At 37.1% G+C, this 20,746-nt stretch overlaps 1 protein-coding gene across 1 annotated transcript in view; it reads left to right on the forward strand.

Moving 5' to 3' along the window:
- The window catches only part of USH1C (USH1 protein network component harmonin), a gene marked incomplete at its 3' end in the record, with an annotated part of 48,223 nt that overhangs the window by 18,846 nt on the left and 8,631 nt on the right, over positions 1–20,746 (forward strand). The window contains exons 12-15 of the mRNA XM_082058293.1: positions 911–1,053; positions 1,660–1,725; positions 4,608–4,732; positions 7,336–7,412. Coding sequence (XP_081914419.1) covers positions 911–1,053; positions 1,660–1,725; positions 4,608–4,732; positions 7,336–7,412 — 411 coding nt within the window. The remainder of the gene's footprint in view (positions 1–910; positions 1,054–1,659; positions 1,726–4,607; positions 4,733–7,335; positions 7,413–20,746) is intronic.

Below are 20,746 nucleotides of genomic sequence, written 5' to 3' on the forward strand. Positions count from 1 at the left end.
GTACCACTGGGATCTCATCCTTAAAATGAGGATTTTTTTGCTATGGAACTCTTCTGCTCCACCCTAATTCACCTTGCTTGTTTCTCCTTTTTTCAGTACACATCTCTGTACTGAAGAAGATATTGCAAAACAAAACAGCTTCTCTAGCCCTGTTTTTCAGTCAGACAAGACCATGATGCAAAGGCTCTCTTCACTGCCTGTTCTTGTTCAGGCTGTCTACTCGGAGCCTTAGAGACATGAACAATTCCACCTTCCTAATTAACAAGGGATTTTAGTTTTGGCAGTGAAAATTTGATAAGAGCTATCGAAGTGTTCCACAAATAGCACCATGGAAATATCTTTCCTGAATAGAAAATAGTGGTAGTGTCTTAACTGTAACACAAATGAAACAGGAACAAACGCAACTGAAACACATCAACTCTGTAGCCTGTTGGCAATGTTTGTTCCATGTACTTGGGTTCCCTGAATGATGGTACATTTCCACAGTAGCCACAAGAACATTAAAACATGGTAACTTTGTAGTTGTCTTCCACATTGGGATTCATTCAACGTGCTGTTCTATAGCTTTGCATTGCTAAGATTTCAAGAAAGTATAATGTGGAGTTTCTTCTGGGTGACACACCGAGCACGTCTTTGGTATGAGACCTCCACTACTGTCACGGACTTTAGTAGTTGCATGCCTCTCTTTGAGGTGTTTATAGCACAACATAACTTTGAGACTGAAACTGGAGTAGTTCTTTGGAATGCTGTGGTCAGATTTTTCAGGGTCTTTCAGAAAGCATTCCTCAGAAAAAGTAATGTAAGGAAATGGCAGATGTGCTAGTACGTAATCAGTTTTGAATTATTTCCTGGAAGAACTACATTGATGAGGCTTCTTCACAACTGATTTGCGTGGCGGTTCTGATTACAGGGGAAAGAGCTGTTCATGACTGAAGAAGAAAGACAGAGAGAAGCACGTCTCCGTGAGCAAGAACGCCAGGAATTAATGCATCAGAAGCGACTTGCGCTGGAGACTAACAAAATCATCAAAGAGCAGCAGGAGAAAGAGAGATTGTAAGGACTCTGCATAGGACAGTCTGAGAAATTTAGCCTGGATTTGGGAAGGGCAGGGAAGGCAGGAACAACTGTGTGAAGATTCCCAACTGAGACAAGCTTAATTTTGCTGTTGCAGTCTCTGTTCATAAATCCTTATGCTGTGATGCTCTTCATGTTTTGGATTTTCAACGTTAATATCATTAAAATACATCTTGAATAGAAGGGTCTCTTTGTTCCCTGACTATCAGACCCCTGTGGTTCAATGTGATATTAGTTATTTTCCTGATGCCATTCCCTTATCCTTTATTTTTAGCAGGACAGTTACAAATTTTATACTCTTACAGTAACATGCTCTGGAACTGTCTCAGAAGGAGATGTTGACTTACAGAGTTAAGTAGTTTATCCCCCGATTATCCAGATGGTCATGAATAGCCTCAGGGTTCCTACAAAAGTATATTGAACCCATTGTATCTTAAAGACAACTTCTAAAAAGGAGCATTTTTCCGCAGTGCATATGTATTTACTGTCTATATCTTTTAAAAACTGCATGCTGACATACTTTGTGCAAGTTCTTACTCACAAAATATTATTTTTATAATTGTGTCCTAATTCGTATAATTTTAGACGAAAACTGGAGATTTCCCAAAAAGCTGCAGAGGAAGAAGAGAGATATCGCAGAGAAATAGAGCAGTAAGTAAAAACCTGCCTGAAAGTGCTGCCTGAAAAAGAGTCCTTATATGCTGGCTGAAAACATTCTGCATGTTCTTTTCTAATAAAACTGTGTGTATTTCCATTTAGCTAAAGGTAGGGTCTGATTCATATGAATTAGTACACCACAGTTATGGAATAAGAAACTGATCTGAAAATTAACACTTAGAAAACATGAGGGTTATAGTGATAATAAATTCAATGTGAAATTCAACTTCTGTACTTATTTTTTAAATGTTATAAATTTATTGAGAAACTTAGGATCAAGAAAGTCTGTGTCTCAGAACTTGTTTACTTTGTCACCAAACCACTGCATTTAATTCTAATGTAAAAAAAAAAAAAAAAAGAATTAATACTGCAAGGAAATGGATCGGGGAAGAAACAGAAGAATGACTGAAGAGTCGGAAAACCTGCATATACTCAGGGGCATGATGACATATCCACTTTGCTTGTATTTCAGAAAAAGAAAGCGAAACACAGGTAGTTTGTTCATGAGTGTCCACAGTGTGGAATTTAATAGCCTTTTTGGTCTGTCAGGCAGTTCTGAAAACAAAAGCTACGCAGATTTAGACTAAAATAAGGATTATGTGATGCTGATTGTCTTGAGTAGAAATATCAGTCATCATAAATTTTAGGCAGGCTTTTGCTTTTCTAGCGAGAGAATTAAGTTAAAACTGGCACCAAAATCAGGAAGTTCTATAACCTATTTTATTCAGGAAATCTGATCTTTTTTATCCAAGTCTATTCTGCAATTCTAGGTACTTATTACATTCATTCAAAGCTTGTACCATAATGAAGTCAGTACTATAAATGTAACTTAAGAATTGTTTCATATTTGGAACTCTAAAATTAACCAGTATAACATGTTGTTTTTATCACAGTAATTTCCATTCTCAATGATGCTGGGAAATTGCACAATATCTGTTTTGATGCAGCCATTTAGAGTGAAGTTTGACCCTGAAGTAATCAGCTTTGCACCTTTGATGTCTTAAAACAGTTTTTAATTTGTATTCATTCACTTAAGTCCCTGTTTATATGCCTGTATTAGCTAAGATTGTCTGATAGAAAAAGTGTGGGGATTTCTGAATCTGTGAGGTGCAAAAAATAATATTATTTTGTAGCTGTCACGAGAGAAGAATCTTCTGTTATTCCTACTGTCAGCTCTACTACAGCACATGGATGAATTCTTACATGTTTTCCTTTTCCAATTCCTGGGGAATAGGTAACACCCTGTACCTTATTGTGGTCAACTGTAGAAATCCCCGCAATAGCCATGGATAGCTGATATAAAAACAGACCATCACAAGCGAAGAATGATTCCATTCTCCAAATCCAAATTTCCTGTCTGTTACAATGAATGTTTAGTATCTGCAGTATCCTTCTGAACTAAGTGCATCTTTGCTCAGCGAGGACTTTGATGAGGCTGCCTTGAGGGCTGCTCATTGTAAGGTCTAGCACGTTTTTATCCTTGTATAATTTCCAAGTGCTGCTCAGGCACTTGTTAAGCTTTTCCATAGCACAATCCAAACTGTTAAGGCAGTTGTCAGTCTCATTCATGTAGAGGAGGGAGAATGGTAGTATAGGAATTTAGATTTAATCTAAAGCTTACATTTAATAATTCAATAATAGATTTAATTGCAAGCAGGCAGTTTTGCTAAAATATAATGCTTTCCTATGAGTGTTTGAGGATGATTCCCTGCTTCATTTTTAAAATCCTTTCTGCAGGAATTCCTCGTATAAAGTCACTGTGCCCTTTAATAGTATCCTGCATTTAGGAAAAATTTGCAGATGGGCCTAAATGGCAGAGGTCCTTAACTTCATGTACTGCAAGTTACATGGTAACCCTTTTTTTTTTTTTTTTAATTAAAAGAAAACATAAAAACAAATGCAAACATTCTGTCCAATGTTCCCTGCTATGCCTCCAAATTTAAATACTGACCTTAGCTGCTGATTTAATAGTGCTTTGACCACATGTGGGTATTTTTTTAAATTTGGCTTAGCTTATTTGGAGATTCAAAATATAATCCAAGTATAAATAGCATCATATATACCTAAGACCCGGTAAATTTTGACACCATATATCAGTTTACGAGTTCAAGACAGGCTACAGGCAAGAATAGATCTCTGATTATTTAAAGGCACTGCATATGAAGCTAGAAGCTATTTCCTTCAAAATGTCCTTTTTTGATCATGGTGCCTTTCTAGGTAATTTCATTGTATGAACTCCTTTGCCCTGAAGTGTGCCAATTATGTTGTGTCTCTTTCCCTCTCTCTTCCCTAGAATGCTGAATTTAATGTGGTTTGTGTCTGAACAGTATTCAGTTCTTTATTGGAAGAGTCACTTTTTACTGTAGCTTCAGACTATACGTTTAGGAAGCAATCATCAAAATGGAGATAAGATATAAAAATAAGATGCATGCTTTTTAGGTGTAATTTACTATTGTAACATCTGATTTAGGCACATGGTAGATATTCTGTCAATTAGTATTTTAATCAAAACTATTTTTGTAAGAGGTACTTCCCAGTTCTAAAAATGAAAAATTATTAAGTGAGAGATGGTTTTTGGCTTTAGTGAAGGTGACAGTATTGCAGTAGTATCAGTCTGGGCTTAATATCTGTGCAAGTGTTTGTATAACTTGCCTCAGAAGTTTCAATATTAAATAAGAATATTTTACTAAGTTAAATTGTATTCTACAGATTATTTTAGTAGCTTTGTAAGGAATTTAGTTTGGGGGAAGGGGCAGATTTTTATGCTTTATATTAAAGAGAAGAACACCAGGTGTACAAAACAGTGATTGTAATGAATTTATATTGATGCTGTTGCTTTAGTATTCAGAATTCCTAGCTGCATTTTTTCCCCATAGGATAACAGCAGAGGAAGAGAAATTTAAAAAGGAGTGGGAAGAAGACTGGGCTCCCAAAGAACCTCCCAAATCTCTAAAAACTGTGACTGCAGAAGTGCACGCTGCCCCTCGTTCCAAACACAAAAGTAAGTAATTGATTTCAGTCTGCTTCCTAGGGAAAGCATTTGTTTCAGACGCATCAGGAGCTGTGTGGAATACATCACCAGCTGGTGCCCAAGCCAGCTATGACTTGGTCATTTTCAGAAGGCTGGAGGCATATGGTAGATGAATTTAATAGCTCTTATTTAACAGGTACCTAGCTTGCAGAATCTACATCGATTCAAACAGCCATGGTTTTTAACAATCAGCAGCAGCAGGAAAAGAAAAAGAAAGCTCACTAAGAAATTGTCTGAAGTATCAACCTCTTTAGCTTGTGGTTTTGGTGCATTGCTTTCTGTCTTGTTTCTGTTGGATTTTGCTTCACAGAGCAGTTCTTGCATCAGTAGACTTGTGCTGATTTCCACTATATGCCCAAATGGAAGTAGTGATGCATTTTTTACATGATATGTGATTGTGCTTTTATGTCCATGTGGATAAGCTGATATTCAAATGTTAAGTTGCATACACCCGGTGCTTTCCTGTCTGTGAAGAAAATATTACTTATGGTATAAGTATATGGTATAAGTAATATTTTAGGGTTTGTGGGCATTTTGTTACTGGGTTTTGTTACTTTTCAAAAGGAAGGCATGAAGAAGGGGAGATGAGTTTGTTTTTGTTCTTTCATTTCCAGTTAGCTTTGATTTTTCTGCATTAATAATATCAGCAAATAATTTCACATCATTTTTATATTTGGGAAGAGGTCTTGGGAGGTGGAGTGTCTGAAGGTAGAAAACTAGTGCTGGATTTGCAGTTTCATTTGGACTGAATAAATGCACTTCATACTATTCCTATCATTACCTTTTTTCTTCTCCCTTACTCTAAATCAGTGTGTTATGGAGGGTGGAGACTATGGTTTTGGGTATTTTTGTCTACTTGCTTCTAACTAAAAAAGATAGATATGGAATATCTGCTTTTGGCTTGGAGGAAATGAATTCAATGTTTAGTTTTCAGAAGAATTTAAAGATCTTTTTCCTCATCTCTTCAGCATGACCTCAGTCCTCTCTTTCTTTGGTAGTCTTCAGGGGCTACAGGAATGTATTGAAGCTCCCTTGCTTCTCTTCCATGAGGAAGAGTAAACAACTTAATATATCGAATGTGATCAAAAAATGCAGCAGAAGGCACTGTTGCAAAATGACAGTGAGACATGACAACAAAGAGAAAAATCAAAGATTCTTAAGAATCAGCAACTTTTATTTCAAGTGTTTTTCCTAGATCTTTTAACAAATCTGTTTCTTGCCAGCATGCCTTTCACATCTAATTTATCTCTTCCCAGGCTAAAGCATTTACCAGATCATTTTTTCCGCATATCACTTTCGTCAGTTCATGCTCTTTTGACAGTTGTCTTGGAAATGAAATTATAATGGCATAATAATTTTTAAAAAAGTAATCTTGCATGCGAAGAGCCTGGGTAGCAAAGCACGTAAGCATGTATTAATTAAAAGTATACAAACAGAACTTCTGAATCAGTTCCTGGTGACCTAAACATAAGCAAGCCAGGCACATTTCTAAGAATTTGCAAAATTCAGGCATTTGTTTGTGAGGTGCTGTGTGTAGTAGCAGATCTGTTCATATCTTAAATAGACCACCTGTCAGAGTGGAAAAAAAATCCTGCTTTTTCAAATGTGGTTTACTTGTAGGTTTTGAAACACCTTTTCCTTTTTATTTTTTCTATTTCCTGCCTACTATAATTTTCCTTACTGAATCTGTCTTTTTCCTCCCCTGTTCTACTTTTTCCTTCGTTTTTCCTCTTTTCCTCCATTGCAGCAAATCTCTCACAAACAGGCTGTCATCTGCACAGCCCAAAAGTTGATTTGATATCACTGGGCAGTCTGCTTCAGAATTAGTCAAGAGACTGAGGAAGTACTGTTTGAAAACTGCACCTTTGCCATGAGGAATTGCCCTGAAGTGTAAGTCTGACTTAGTTGCCCAAAGGAATTTAGGATGATTGGAATTTAATTTGCAGTTAAGAAGCTAAGCTGGGAGCTATAGTATGTGGAGAGTGCTAAAACGGTATTAGACAAATGAAGAAGTGGAAAGTGCTTGTGCAGCAGGTGTTGTATAACGTAAGGGAGACCTGGGTCTGTTCCTAACCTGATTATTTTTTGTGTGACTTTGGGGAAGTCACATAACTTTTCATGGATGAGAAACTGAGATGGGCAAGTGCTGCTTCTGCAACCATCTTTTATCCATTTAGTTTTCTGATTTTTCAGGACAGTGTTTTCTCTGTATAGCATTTACTTCAGTGACAGCACACTAGAAGGCTGATTTGAAGAAGTATCCCAGAACTGCTCATGGTTTAATTACAGGAAAAGCCACCTATCTCTGCAGGCTTCCCTTCATAGCAGAGCAGACTAATGGCAACGTGCAGATCCTAGCTGCTCTTCAGGGTTGGAGGAGGTTGGACATTGATTTTGATGTATGCAGGACCTGATTTTTTTTCAATTATGTGGAAAAATAGCCTGTTGCTAACTTCTTTTTATTTCATGGGAACTTCTAGTAACACATGGCTGATTTCTTTTTCATTTCACGGAAACCTCCAGTTAGACTATCATTTCTATCTCCTCACTCCTTTCCTCCTTTGTTTCTCTAGTAGATTTAAAGGGAGTTGCACATGACCAGCTTGAAACAGATGACATGGATGAAGTGATCATGAAGCAGGACAAACAGGTTTGCCGCTCAGCCTTAACTTCCTATCCTGACTCAGATTCTTCCTGTGTTCCACTTCTTCCTGACAGTCAGTCTTGACACTCAGCTGATCATTTGGTTCTGTTGGGGCAAAATTCGCGGTCCATCGTGAAAAGATTAAAGGTTGTGACACTGTTGCTGTCATTGCTTTCTAAAGATACCTTGATACAAGTACAAAATCTGTCAGTCCTACAGAAGGGTGGATTACATTGACAGCTGTGTTTGTTATCAGTGTTTCTAATGTAAAATTATGTTAATGGATTCTTTTGTATGTTTTTACTTAGCAATATTTATGCATTTGGCTTGTAATATTTTATCCTAGGAAACTGAGCTCTTCTTGTCTCCTCAAACACCACTGTGTTCTGTCACAAGCTTGAATGTGTTTGAATACCCGTTTCATTTTAAGAAGGCTTATTAAAACTAGTGTGAAGTAGGACTGTGACCAAAGAAATCTTAGGAATGCATATGGCTGTATGGTTCTGTATGAAGATTACTTGTTGCATTTGCTTTAACATAAAATGTCTATCAGTAAAAAAAGGGCGTCTTATGACTAGATGTACTAGCACAATTGATCAAGATGTTGTCTAAGAACTTACCATGTAATATCAAACCTTTGGTTTTGCGCCTTCAAATAAATTTTCATCAGTTACATGTATCAGTATGGATTGATCTTAATCTGACGCAGTCCTTGACTTTTCTTCAAACAACTTTCCCTTTACCTTTTATAGCTTTTGGATGGTTTTATCGGTATGAAGGAAAGTTTCCCACAATCCGGAAGGTACAGAGTTTGATATGAAATGTGTTTGCTGTGGTTTCAAATTTTAATTCCTCTTTTTTTCTTCTTCTCTGTTATTACAAGACATTCTTTGTAGTCAAGTGTGGCTTCTTTTTACCTGTGCAGAAATTAAGATGCATTTGGGATGCATCTGCCTAGGAGTTTGTCCTTTTGAATTCTTTGGACTTTTCAAGTTCTGCCAGCTGCAGTGGGAATTGCATGTCAGTACTTGGCAGAAGATATTCAGTACAGGTGGGCAGTACATGTCTTTGTGTTCTCCAGAAGTCCTCAGAATAATGTATGAAAAAAATAAAGTAGAGACAAAAATTCAGTGGGAACCATGTATGCAGTTCCCAGTAATGTCTGCAAATCTCCCAGTGAGAGGAGTGCTGAAGGCAAAAGGCTTTTAGGCATGTATATCACACAGAATGAGCAAAAAAAAAAGTGCAAATCTTTATGCTTGTTAGAATACTTTTATATCTGTAGAGTTGTTGCTAAAGTATTGCTATTTCAAATTTAATGTTAGTTTCAAATAATACTTTATTCCCGCTGTAGCTTTGTTATCTTTATTTCTTTCAGTGTTTATTAGCCATATAATAGGGCGGTTGTGGTTGTGTTCCATGTTTTGGTGCTTTGTTGTTTTTGTGTTGTGTTTTTTTTTTTTTTTTTGTGATGGCTGATAGTAATTCACAGGGGTAGAAGTGTCAGGAAGAGTTCATATATCTGAGAACTGAAGTTCATATATTCTGAGAACTGAAGGCTTCTGAGGAGGTCAGGATTGTATCTGACAGATGAAATATTTGTGTCACTGTTTAGGACTATCACTTTAACCTTCTGTGTGGACAGGAAATGCCCGTTTTCCTTAACAGAGAATAGGAAAAGATGGTACTCTCCATTTTTTACTGCTAGTGACAGTAAATCATCATGAATCTGTAACTTCTGTGAAAGCCAGTACAGTTAGGATTATGAAAACTCAGTCTCTGCACACAAATAGGTGAGCTTCTGTATTGCTGCTGATAGTTTACAGAGCATTCAAATGGCTTTTCCATATATTAATGAAGATCTTACCCAGTTTCAGTTGAACTCTACTACACAATGTGGACTAGAAACTTGAAAATATCTATTTTTAATCTTTTGTTTTTGGAAATATTTTTAATCTGGAAGTGATGAGGTTTTCATCCTACTTTAAAGTGCTAGTTGATTTTATTGTTTTGTTTTAAAACCAAAATTTCCCTCTGTACTAAAGATGTCTATAATAGGAAGTAAAACTAATCCATTGGGAAAATGGATGGAAAGGATGACTCATCCTGTTGTATCTGAATGCAGTGAATGCAGCTAAGATTTTCTGATATATCTGATATTAGTCATAGTCTGAAACACTTTGGTATGTGTACTTCTTATGGTACCTTTAAATTCAGTAATTTCTCAAATGTTGATACCTAGCAAGTTGGTCTGCCAGATGTTACATTTAGTAGTCAGTACTAAATGTATCTTCTGATTTATTAGAGGATAAGATACTATAAGCAGTTGTTACTGTATTACAAACTAATTAGCCCTGAATAAAATATGCCAACAGAATTATGTTTATGCTAAAACATCAGTGTGAAAAGCTAGACTTTTAAAATTTTCTTTTAATTTTTGTCTCCAATGATTATAGCATTTTTCCCCTCTCCCAACACCACCACCACTTAACTATGAAGCAATAGACGGCGTCCCACTGAACTCAGCGGTACCATGTTCTAATTAACTGCTCAACTGGGAGAATAGACTATTGTAGCTGCTAGGGAAAATATGTTTTCCAAGGCTTTATTATCAATATTACATGTAAAAGGAGGAAGGAAGACAATCCTACTTCAGGTGGAGCACATTCATGCTTTGAATTCTCAAAGCCACCATGAAAAGTCAGTAGCTGATGATAATGAGCAGAGCAAAATCAAACCCAAAGTGTCTCCTCTCTGGGCACTGGCAGTAGCTGACACTAAGTGGCCAGCTACTCCTCATTTTTACTTTTTCATAAATAAAAGGAGAACATGGGCTTTCCAATATGAACTAGGCTCTGTTGGTACAAACAGGAGAGGACAGCAGAAATGTGACATCACTAAAGCAGAAATAAGGAGCTGGGTGTATCCTGAAGGCAACAGTAAAGTCTCCAAAAAGACTGTGTGGTCCTCCCCTTTGGTTGCACTCGACATGTAAACTTTTGGAGCTGCTTTGTGCTGTATTAGATTTTATCCAGTGTTTGTAGGAGCTACTTGGTCTTTGTGATGCAGTGTTTTTTCCTAGGAGCAATTCCGTTTCTGCACTGATCTAAGCCTCTCCTTTGTCATTACTTATTTCTGTTGTATTAAAGCATGCAGTGCTGGTTTTAGGACATATGCATGAATGAAATGACCTATGCATAGAATATTCACATCAACCTATACATGAGCATCTGTCACCTGAAAGCAGTCTTGTATTTTTATACAAAATGCCAGAACAGAGAGACATGGCAAATCAAGACCTAACCAGAAGTGTTTGAGTATTTGAAGTTTTGTAGTGACATGTGTGCCCTAATGTTTTAACTCTGCAGAGGAGCAAAAACGTCAAACTGTCTGGTGTTGCCCAACTTATGTTAATGTGCAAAGGCCCTCCAAATAACATTGAATTTCCTGCACATTGCTGGGGAAATGGACTTCAGATTTTCTTTTAAAAGGCCACCCCCATACTTGCACAGGCTGTAATTAAATTTTCGGGGCAGACACTCATGTACTGAGCTTGAAGTTTGTGATGTTTTTACCTGCTGTAAAAATCTGTTTAAAAAAAAAAAAAATCATCAAAACTTCCCAGAAAGGGAAAGAGCGAAAGAAGTCAAAAAGTGACAGCCTGTGTGAACAAAGGAAGAATAAAAAGGAAATGGAGTTTGAGCAAAAACTTGCCAAAGAGAAAGAAGGAATGTTGGAGAAAGAAAAACAACTGAAAATAAATCGTCTTGTGCAAGAGGTATGTTGTGTTCTCCTATCAAGTGCAAAATTACTTTGAAAGAAAATGAGCTGAATCTTGAGTGTGCTAAGTGCTAAGGAGTTACCTTAGCAAGACACTTGTTTGATCATGTCAAAGATAATGAAGTTTAAAAAAATTGCTATTTCACTGCAAAACTCTGTTCCCACGTTTGCTTGTTTCTACAGTCAGTTTTTGCCCAAATGAGGATACCTCTGCAGTTAATGTGTGTCCATGTGTAGTGATGAATTTAATGAAAGGCAGCAAAATAGGAAAGCGTAATTAGTTTTAAAACAAATTTAAATGGCATTTCATACTTTTGAAACGTACTTATCTTGTAACTATACCTATAACCTTTTTTCATGCACTGATGTTATGGTTAAGGTATCTGAGACAGAAAGAGAGGACCTGGAAGAATCAGAAAAGGTGCAGCACTGGGTGGAAAGACTTTGTCAGACACGGTTAGAACAGATTTCCTCTGTGGAGAATGAGTCTCCTGAGGTAAAATTCTGGCTTTTCCATATATTGCATGATTTCTAAATAGCTCACTAGTTGTCTCATAAAAGCAACAGGATTTTTACCAGAGAAAAATCTGTCTTGATCTTTCCCTCTTGCCTTCATTCTCAGAGGGGAAAAAATGTCAGTAATTGATTAATTACAATCTATAGCATTTACTGTTCCTATGTTTTATGGATTTTTAAAATTATTTTAATGAACTGGTTTTATTTTGTCCTTTTAAAGTATATTATCACTACAAAATTAAGAATTTTATTAGCTGGTGAGCTGTTTGGGCTAGATGGGACACACTACCAATAATAAAACTGACAGCAGAATACCCAGCCATATTTTTCAGTATCTTATGCAAATAAGAACTTCTTTGATTATGAGCTCTTGGATGCTTCCTTATATTGGATAGAATAAAGCTGCAGGTTAATAAAATGGGCAAAAAGATAAGAAACTCCCAAGAGCAGGGTTTGTTTTGTGTTTTAAATAGTCCCTTTAAACAAAGGGAGTTGCAGATGGTGATGGTGCCTTAGATCCTGATGGTTCTAGATGTGGAGTGTGGCTTTCCCACCATCCTGCTGCTCTGGCTCTCTTCCAAGCACAGCTGCTTTCCAGAGGAACACTGCAATCTGCTCAACTCCCCCAGGACCCCCGAGAAATTGCAACCACAAAGGGGACCCTTGGGGAACACTCCCGCCTGAATTTCCTTCAGGTCAATCTGGAGCAGCTCTGAAAAAAGCAGCTGATCTTCTGTTCTTCCTGGCCTCGGGCTCAGATCCATGTGGCTCTTCAGTGCAGGTCTCTAGGACAGTGGAATGATTATGTGGAGGTTTCTCTCACTGCCTAAATATGCCTGTCTTCTCTTAGGTCTTTGTCCCCCTTACTCTATAAAGGGGGAACAGTACAGATTAAAATCACTGTATTTCCAGGCCTCTACCCTGTTTTTAAGACAAACACTGTGATGTATTTCCTCTGTCGTTTTTTTTTTTTTGTGTCATCTGCTCCTACCCCAACAGCCCAGACTCCAGTTTTCTTCTTTTTAACCTGGAATCCCAGGGAGTGCTTTTAAAAAGGCTTTCAGAGAAAAGGTTTCTGTATATTCTGTGTGTGAGAAGGCAAGATCTTCCTGTGCAAGTTAAGTGATGTTCTAGCATTTGCCATTAATTTGTTCGGAGCTGTTGCAGGCAGATGAACTGTTAAGGCAGATTTCTGTTCTGTTGCGCGTAGTTGGCAAGTGGACGTCCTTCTGCTTCTCCTTCTGCCACATCCATGCGGCGTTTTGCTGGTGGCCTGCAACTGCATACCACAGATCTTGATGATATCAACTTAGATGAAGTTGACAAGCCTAAACAACGTGTGGCGCCGCCTCCGCCACCACCACCCACTGTTACTCCAGCATCACCAGCTCATCTGCTTCCTGCTTCAAATGTTCCACTTCCAAGAAGTCCAGCCCTGGCAGTAACACCAGCTTCCCAGGTGATCTCGTCATCTGTTTGGATGCATGTGCCTCTACCATTCCCCTGCGCCCCTCCCCAGCTCCATTATCCACTTTATCCACTGGACCTACACATAAGCCATATGCGCTTCTAAAAGAAGGAATGAGATTAGCAGTCCACAGGTAGTTTAATTTTTTTTAAGTTGAGAGGGTTTTACTATCTCTTCCCTACATATGTTGTAACCCTACCACATGCAGGTATTTTGGGCAGAATGTATCAGCTAAAAAGACGATTTGGACTTCAATGTTTAAAGATATAAAAAACCAGAATGGCAGGCAGCAGATTTAACTCATGGTTAAATTTAAGAAAAATGTCTGTAGTGAAAACGACTTGTGAAAGTGTTTTAAATATGCCATCAAATTGCTTTATCAGGTGAGAAGAGTAGACCAAAAAAATTAGCTTAAAATCAGAAGTTCAAACTTTTAAAACCTCAACACAGTATAAATGACCGGTAAAATACTTTTAAATGAACAAGAGTTGGTAATTGGGGTTTACTTCTTTTGGACACACAGGAGTTAGGGATTTATTTGAGAAGATATTCTGACTTTCTCCTTATTACAATCCCAGTCCAAAAAAAGATCAAATATAAGAAATCTTGTTCCAGATCTCACTTTAGAAGATAAGTGGCAGCTGTTTTATCATAGTTCCCTTTGCTAAGCACTATAGTGGGATTCATGTTCTCATTTTTATGGGAAAAGATTCTTGTTTCAAACACTAGAAGAGAATCCCATATGGTCACTTCTTTCCTACACAGTTTTCTGCATGGATTGTGCTGCTGATATTTTGGTTGGGTTTTTTTGCATGCTTACTTGGAAATACCAGGCTTCACTTTGGCATGATTCTGGTTGGGGTGGAAAAGGATATTTAAATTAATCAGGGGAAACTGGCAGATTATTTCTATGTGAGTTATTGCCTTAATGTGAACTATGAATCTCTTCTTATAAACTTAAGTAGACCTCTGATAGTGGTTCATCTATATGGATTACATGTTCGAAGTGCCAAGAATGTACTATACCCACTCAAATGGAGGCATCTGGTATTCTTATGGATAACAGGTTTCCCATGTTATTTGCAAAATAAAAATGGTGTGAAATGACACAAGTGTATAAAATACTGGTGTTCAGAGGGAAAATACATTCTCCTAACACTAACAGAAAATATTCAGATAAAAAAAGTAATATTCCATACTGGATCTGACCACCAACCCATATATTCCAATATGTTTCTGGCAGTTTTTTACTCCTAGATATGTTAGAGAAAAGACAAATATATAAGGGAAGTACAACAACAACAAAAAAATAACTGAGCCTTCAAAAATAATAAGCCAGTTTTCACTGAATATAATAAGTGGATGTGAGGAAAGAACTAAAGCTCTTAGTAAAGTATTAATAATGAGCCAAAACTGCTTTGTTTTAAAGTATATAACCCAGTATTCCTGATGTGGTTACAGACATGGAAGAAAAATTACAATCTAGACAATTTATCCTTGCTGCTCTTTAAAAAGTCATTTTTTAACACCACAGATAAGCAGCAGTGCATTTATTTGACTTCAGTGATAAAAGATCTTGTGTTTGTGCCTGCTAATGTCGAAAATAAGACAATAAATTTACTTTTCTAATTTTACTCAAAATGGTAAATCTTCTCTGTATTGTAAAGTTTTTCCCCAAGATCATTCAATTTCAAATTCAGGTTGAACAAATAACTGACAAAAGGAATGAAATCCTGTCAGTTAAGTTCTTGACAACTAACTATTAAAATATCTGGTGTAAATCTATCTGTTTCTCAAAACCATTATTAGCTGTATACTTCATATGAACCTAGTCTCTTTCTGTTTAGGTTGTAAGAAACACCTCCCACGTTGGCAAAGTATCTTCTGTATCGAGCAATCCGCTGGTATGTCATGTACTGTTAATAATGACTGTCGTTTTCTAACTTCACATGTAATGTTAATGTCAAGGGGCTGCCGAGGGTTTGACTCTGCATGGCTGATTTAAAATTCAGCGCTTGCATTCATGTGCATGGATCTTTTGCTATGTTACAAGATACCTAATACTAGGTAGCAGAAGTGACTCCTAATGGTCCGAGGTCTTCATATTTCAACACTTCAGCAACATACTGTCCGTGTTTGCTTGTTTTGCACGTGTGTGTGTCATGGAGCATACACTTTGTTCTTCTGGCAAGACAGGCAGAAGGAGCTAGGATCAAACTATATATTAAACATAATGGGTGCTAAGAAGCAAGCTTTCGTCTCAGGGTAACTAACATTTGATGGGTAACTCTTTGTACTGATTTTTATTCAGGGTGGCTGAATGTCAGGTTCCCCTATTCTGAGGCACTCTAGAAAAGTCTTGTCTCTAAACTGGGCAACTCCAGGAGAAATCGTCCAGTTCCAGTGCAACTTAAACAAGTTGATAGCTGTGAACCTGGTGATTTTTCTAAGATGAGAAGGCAAAACAAAATGATCTATTTCACAGTGTGGAACAACATTAGTTGGGGGATATCCACAGGGACTTTAAAAGATCTGGTTCCAAAACTTTTTTCTTAAATTAGTTAATTAAAAAAAAAAGAAAAAAAGGCTTAACCAGTTTGCTGGAAGCAATTCAAATCACTTCAGAGGATACAACTTGTACTATATGAATGATATCTGGAATACATCACATTTCCTATGAGAAACATTGACAAGAGCGTGCTAGGAGTTGCTGGGGTTAAGTCAGAAACTAAACCCACAGGGCTCAGTTTTGAACTCTTGAGTCAAACTTTGCTTGACGTCAGTGGGAGTTTTGCCTGAGTAAGAAGTTAGAATTGGGTTAGTACGTGCTGGATGTCTGAGTCTCAGATGCCTCTGGGTATCTGTACTTTGTAGAGTCAAGGGTGGGTAATTAGTGTAACTAACCCTTGCTCTGAAGTCAGAATGAGTTGACTTGAAATTCGTTATGGAAGGTGATTGCTGCAGTCATGGTGAATTACATCTGAAAAGGTCTGTTTAGCCATAGATTAGTTAAAATCTCATTTCAGGTTCACTATGTTCTTACACTTAACTTTAGCTTTTTTTTTTTTTCCTTTCTGTAGCTTCTCATTCCATTCATTGCCCTTATGGGATAAATGCCAAAAGCAGGGATGAGATTTTTCCATAATCTTGCTGATGAAGTTCAGAGTTTAGGGGAAAAAGATGCTGTTTGGATCAAGAGAAATTACGTTTTGGTGTTTTAACTTTGTAAGTCTTAGTTAGAAAAAAAAGCATATGGAATTATTTTATTAGTGTCATTAAATTCATTACCATAAACTATTTGTATTGAGGCATCTTGGTGAAATGATGGATTTGCAGAAATCATGTTGTGAACTGTAATTTTCTTAAATTAACCCCATAGCAACTTGCTCCAAGTCCACCTACCCAACGACATCCAGGGGTACCAATAGTCTCTAAACCAGTAATGCTGCATCCTGACCCAAACTTTATGGTCAGGCCAACAATCAAATCAGAGGCCCTGGTAAGCCTTTTAATGTTCTCTTCCTGAGTGCTACAGTACTGTTGGATTTGTTGTTGACTTGTTCTCAAGGAATCAATGATTGTCTCATTTTCTGCTAACTGAAATTCATATAGATTTTCAAGTGATCACTGATGGTAAGTACAAAAGGATATTTTCCATGTGTTTTGTGATCTAAAAGTCACTCGTAGTGACACTTTTTTTACAATGGGGTTCATAATTTCAAAGCAGTGTAGAGCCTTAGACTCTGTAGGTCTCTTTTTTTAATTTATTCACATATTCATTTATTCATGCAAATGAAGTAGTAAAAATTAATTACACCGTATTTTTCCTTTGTAGATAGTAATGAAATACTTGTAATGGAAATATAAACTGCATCATTTCATTTCTGGGGCGGGCAGGGAAAGTGTGTTTTACGTTAGACTCCACTATACTGGTCATGCTGTGTTACTGCAAAGTTGAGTCACGATCAGATTATTTTCTAATTTTTTTTTCCTGCTTCTCCTTCACATGTAAATGAAGAAAAAAGCCCTTAGGCTCAATATATTAGGACCAACTATGTAGCATCTTTGGGAATTGTGGTATATGAGGGAAGGTGAGCCAAGGGTCTGACAGGTGATAACTCCCAAGTGCCAGACCTGAAAATTCATTTAAGATAGCTGGTGGACCAATTAATAATATTTACTCTTGAGGGTCGTCATGACTTATGCTGCTAGAATTAGAGTTGTGTGTCTGTTATATGCATGTGTGTGGACTTGCATGTACATATATGTTTATATGAGCAAGGCAGTGTATTGCAACATATATGCTTTCTAAATGATGGAGAATAAATCACATTTGCATTTAATTTATTTAATTACAAGCGTATACTTTATCTAACAATAAATGATAGGCACAATATTCTTAGCTGTCTTTCATTGGAGTGTGATGGGTTTTTTTTTTTCATTTTCTGCTTGAATAATTTATATATTCTTGTTCCTTTATATTTGGAGCTGCAGTTAAACAAATTTAAGTGATACTTAGTAAACCATTTTCCCACAGACAGTATTAGTCTTGAAACTTCTATATTACAAATGAATTTAAATTGTAAGTGAAAGCAGTTATCAGTTGCTCAAGAGAAGGCAGGTACATGGGCTAAAAATAAACACGTAGATACTTCCTTCAGTATCTCTGAGCAATATGAAATTCCTTAGAGGAGGAATGAACAGAGTAAAATAATAATCTGCAGTTAATATAAGCCAGGCCTTAGTACAAATTGAAAATGTTTCTTGTTTTTGTTTTGGTTTGTTTGTTTTTGTCACTGACTGCTTATAATTGGTTCAAGAAATTGGCAATAAGTTCCACCTCCACAGAGAAATTTCTTATGTTTTTTATGCATGCATGCACATTTTCCAAATCACAAGTCTGATAAAATGTCAGTCATTCTCATTCCCAAACTGCCTTAGTTGGAAGATTACAGTTTCAGTGGGAGCAGTATTCTGATAGGACTTTGAGAGAAACATCAGTGTATAAATTGGTTTTGTAGACGTCTTACCTCTGACTTCCATTTAGAACTTAATGCTGTAAAGAGTATTCATCCTGGCTGCAATGAAGTCACAGTAATATGTGGAGTAAGGCTTTTGTATGGATACCAAAGCAAAGAGGGAGGCTACTTCTATTAGATAAAAGATGAAAAGGTCAGTGTATGACAAAACAGACAAGGAGGTACCTGCCTGTCTCCAGAAATGTGTAAGAATAATAATTCAGTTTCATGCAGAAGGAATGTTTCTTGTTTGCAGAGTTGGGATTCCCTATTTGGGTCAGTTGTTCATATACACTGCTGGTTCAGCTTCTTTTAGTGAAGTATCAGCAAAGGCAAAGTATCTTTTGCTACCCTATTTCTTGTCTTGCTGAATTTCACAGACTTTGTCTAATATGACATAATGCACAAAATTCCTTCTGCCTTGTTTTTGACTGAATTTAGCTGTACTGAGTACCAAACTCTAGAAACTGATCTTGATTAATTTACTTGATTTAAACAGCTAATCAAGTGAGCCTGCACTCAAGCAATTCACTAGTAAAGATGATGAAAAGCATGAACATAAGCCTACAATAAACATGCAAGAATGGATAAAACATAAAGGTAGTTGGGCCAGATAGGAACAGTGAATGCCCTATGATGACTTAAGTCTTTATATATTAACTGAATTTGGGTCAGAATTCCCAGGTCTTTTAGTAGTTCATGAAACTGAACTTATTCTCACATAAGCAGGGAAATGATGTGTGAGGATTAAAGCTTGGGGGTGGACTTGACTGCCTATGGCTGCTCTGGGTCAAAACCAGTGTGAACTGTTTGTATCTGCTGTACTAGAGTCAATTGGAGTACACTTGTGGCAAAGCTAACTGAATTTTGGCTCAGGGAACAGGAGAGGATTGTTTTGATTTAGTGGTCAGGTTTTCAGAGGCGCAAAACCAACATGAACATTAGTCTCTGCTCTCCCAATTGTTACAAACATTCTGTTGTGTGAGTTAGAAAGCTTGGATGCACTTGCTGCTACTAAAGGTTTTTCCTCTCTCCCTGCTTTGTGATTGGATGCAGCATTTCTGAAAGGAAGAATGAATATTTAAGCTTTCCTCTGATTTGCACAATTTGAAGCCTGATTCTGCATGACTGCAGTCATAGAATCATCAAATAATTTTGCTTGGAAAAGACTTTTAAGATCATTGAGTCCAACCGTTAACCTAACACTGTCAAGTCTGCCTCTAAACCATGCCCCTAAGAACCTCATCTACTTGTCTTTTAACTCCTTCAGGGATGGTGACTCAACCATTTTCCTTGGCAGCCTGTTCCAGTGCCTAACAACCCTTTTGGTGGAGGTATTTTTCCTAATATCCAATCTAAACCTCCCCTGCACAACGTGAGGCCATTTCCTCTTGTCCTATCACTTGCTGCTTGAGGGAAGAGACCAACCCCCTCCATGCTACAACCTCCCTTCAGGTAGTTGTAGACAGTGATAAGGTCTCCCCTCAGCCTCCTTTTCTCCAGGCTGAACAGCCCCAGTTCCCTCAGCCGCTCCTCATCAGACTTGTGCTCCAGCCCCTTTATCAGGTCAAGAGACCCGAGACAGGTGCTTAGATGCTGTATGGTAAGATGTGCAATGACTGGAAAGTTCAGTTATTGTTTGCCGTAACTATACCAAACCCAGCCGTGTTGAAAGGGCTATTGAAAGAGAGGGTCTGAGGAGTTTTGTGGAAGATCTTGCCAGACTTGAACAGAAGTCCTTCAAGATGAAAACTCTCTCTCTGGATTAATTAATTAATTTAATTAATTACATTAAATCTTTCATTAACTCAGGAGCAGATACGCTTTTCCAAGTAAGATTATGACTGTAGGACACTGATTGAATCAGTAGTGAAACTGATATATAGTTATTTGTTTTAAAGCAAGTGGAGTTTGGAAATGTAAATACCATAGTTTAGTCTGTAGAAAGTTGTCGTATCAGGAAACATATTTGAGTCTTCTGAAATTTGATGGAGAGTTTTGAGTGGAGGCTGGAGAGGTGTGAGTGGTGTTTTTTTCCTATATATGGGGGAGTTTTAGCCCATTTCCTTTTTGAAAATTTTTGTAACATAGTAAGCGGTTCTGTATTTTAAGTGGTTCCAAACTACAGTGTACTACTTTGTTAATGCACTGGAAGCAAAAGAAAAACAGAATCAACATGGGATTAAAAATCATTGAAGCCCAACACAATGAAGTTCAGCAGTTGTTAATCAATATTGTGAAATTACTTGTAGATGTCCACATTGAAGCAAGATCACTCAGAAATAAGTCAATTGAATTTAGGAGGAATTTTACTTAAGTAAAACAAAATTGTACTAGTAATTGGTATTTAGGTAATTGATTCTTTCAGGATGGGCCCAAACACACGTCTCTTCTTTCAGCTTATCACCTTCATGAGGAATTTAATAATGGAATTCACCTTTCAGTATAGAATATTCCTCGCTAGGGGAGCAAATCTTAAAGGTAGAACATATATTTATCATGATTTTTAAAATATTTTGGAAATTACTTGTCTAGTGTTTTTTCTACGTTTCTTTTCA

The sequence above is a fragment of the Streptopelia decaocto genome, assembly GCF_964273445.1.
Source record: "Streptopelia decaocto genome assembly, chromosome: 7".
Classification (NCBI taxonomy): domain Eukaryota; kingdom Metazoa; phylum Chordata; class Aves; order Columbiformes; family Columbidae; genus Streptopelia; species Streptopelia decaocto.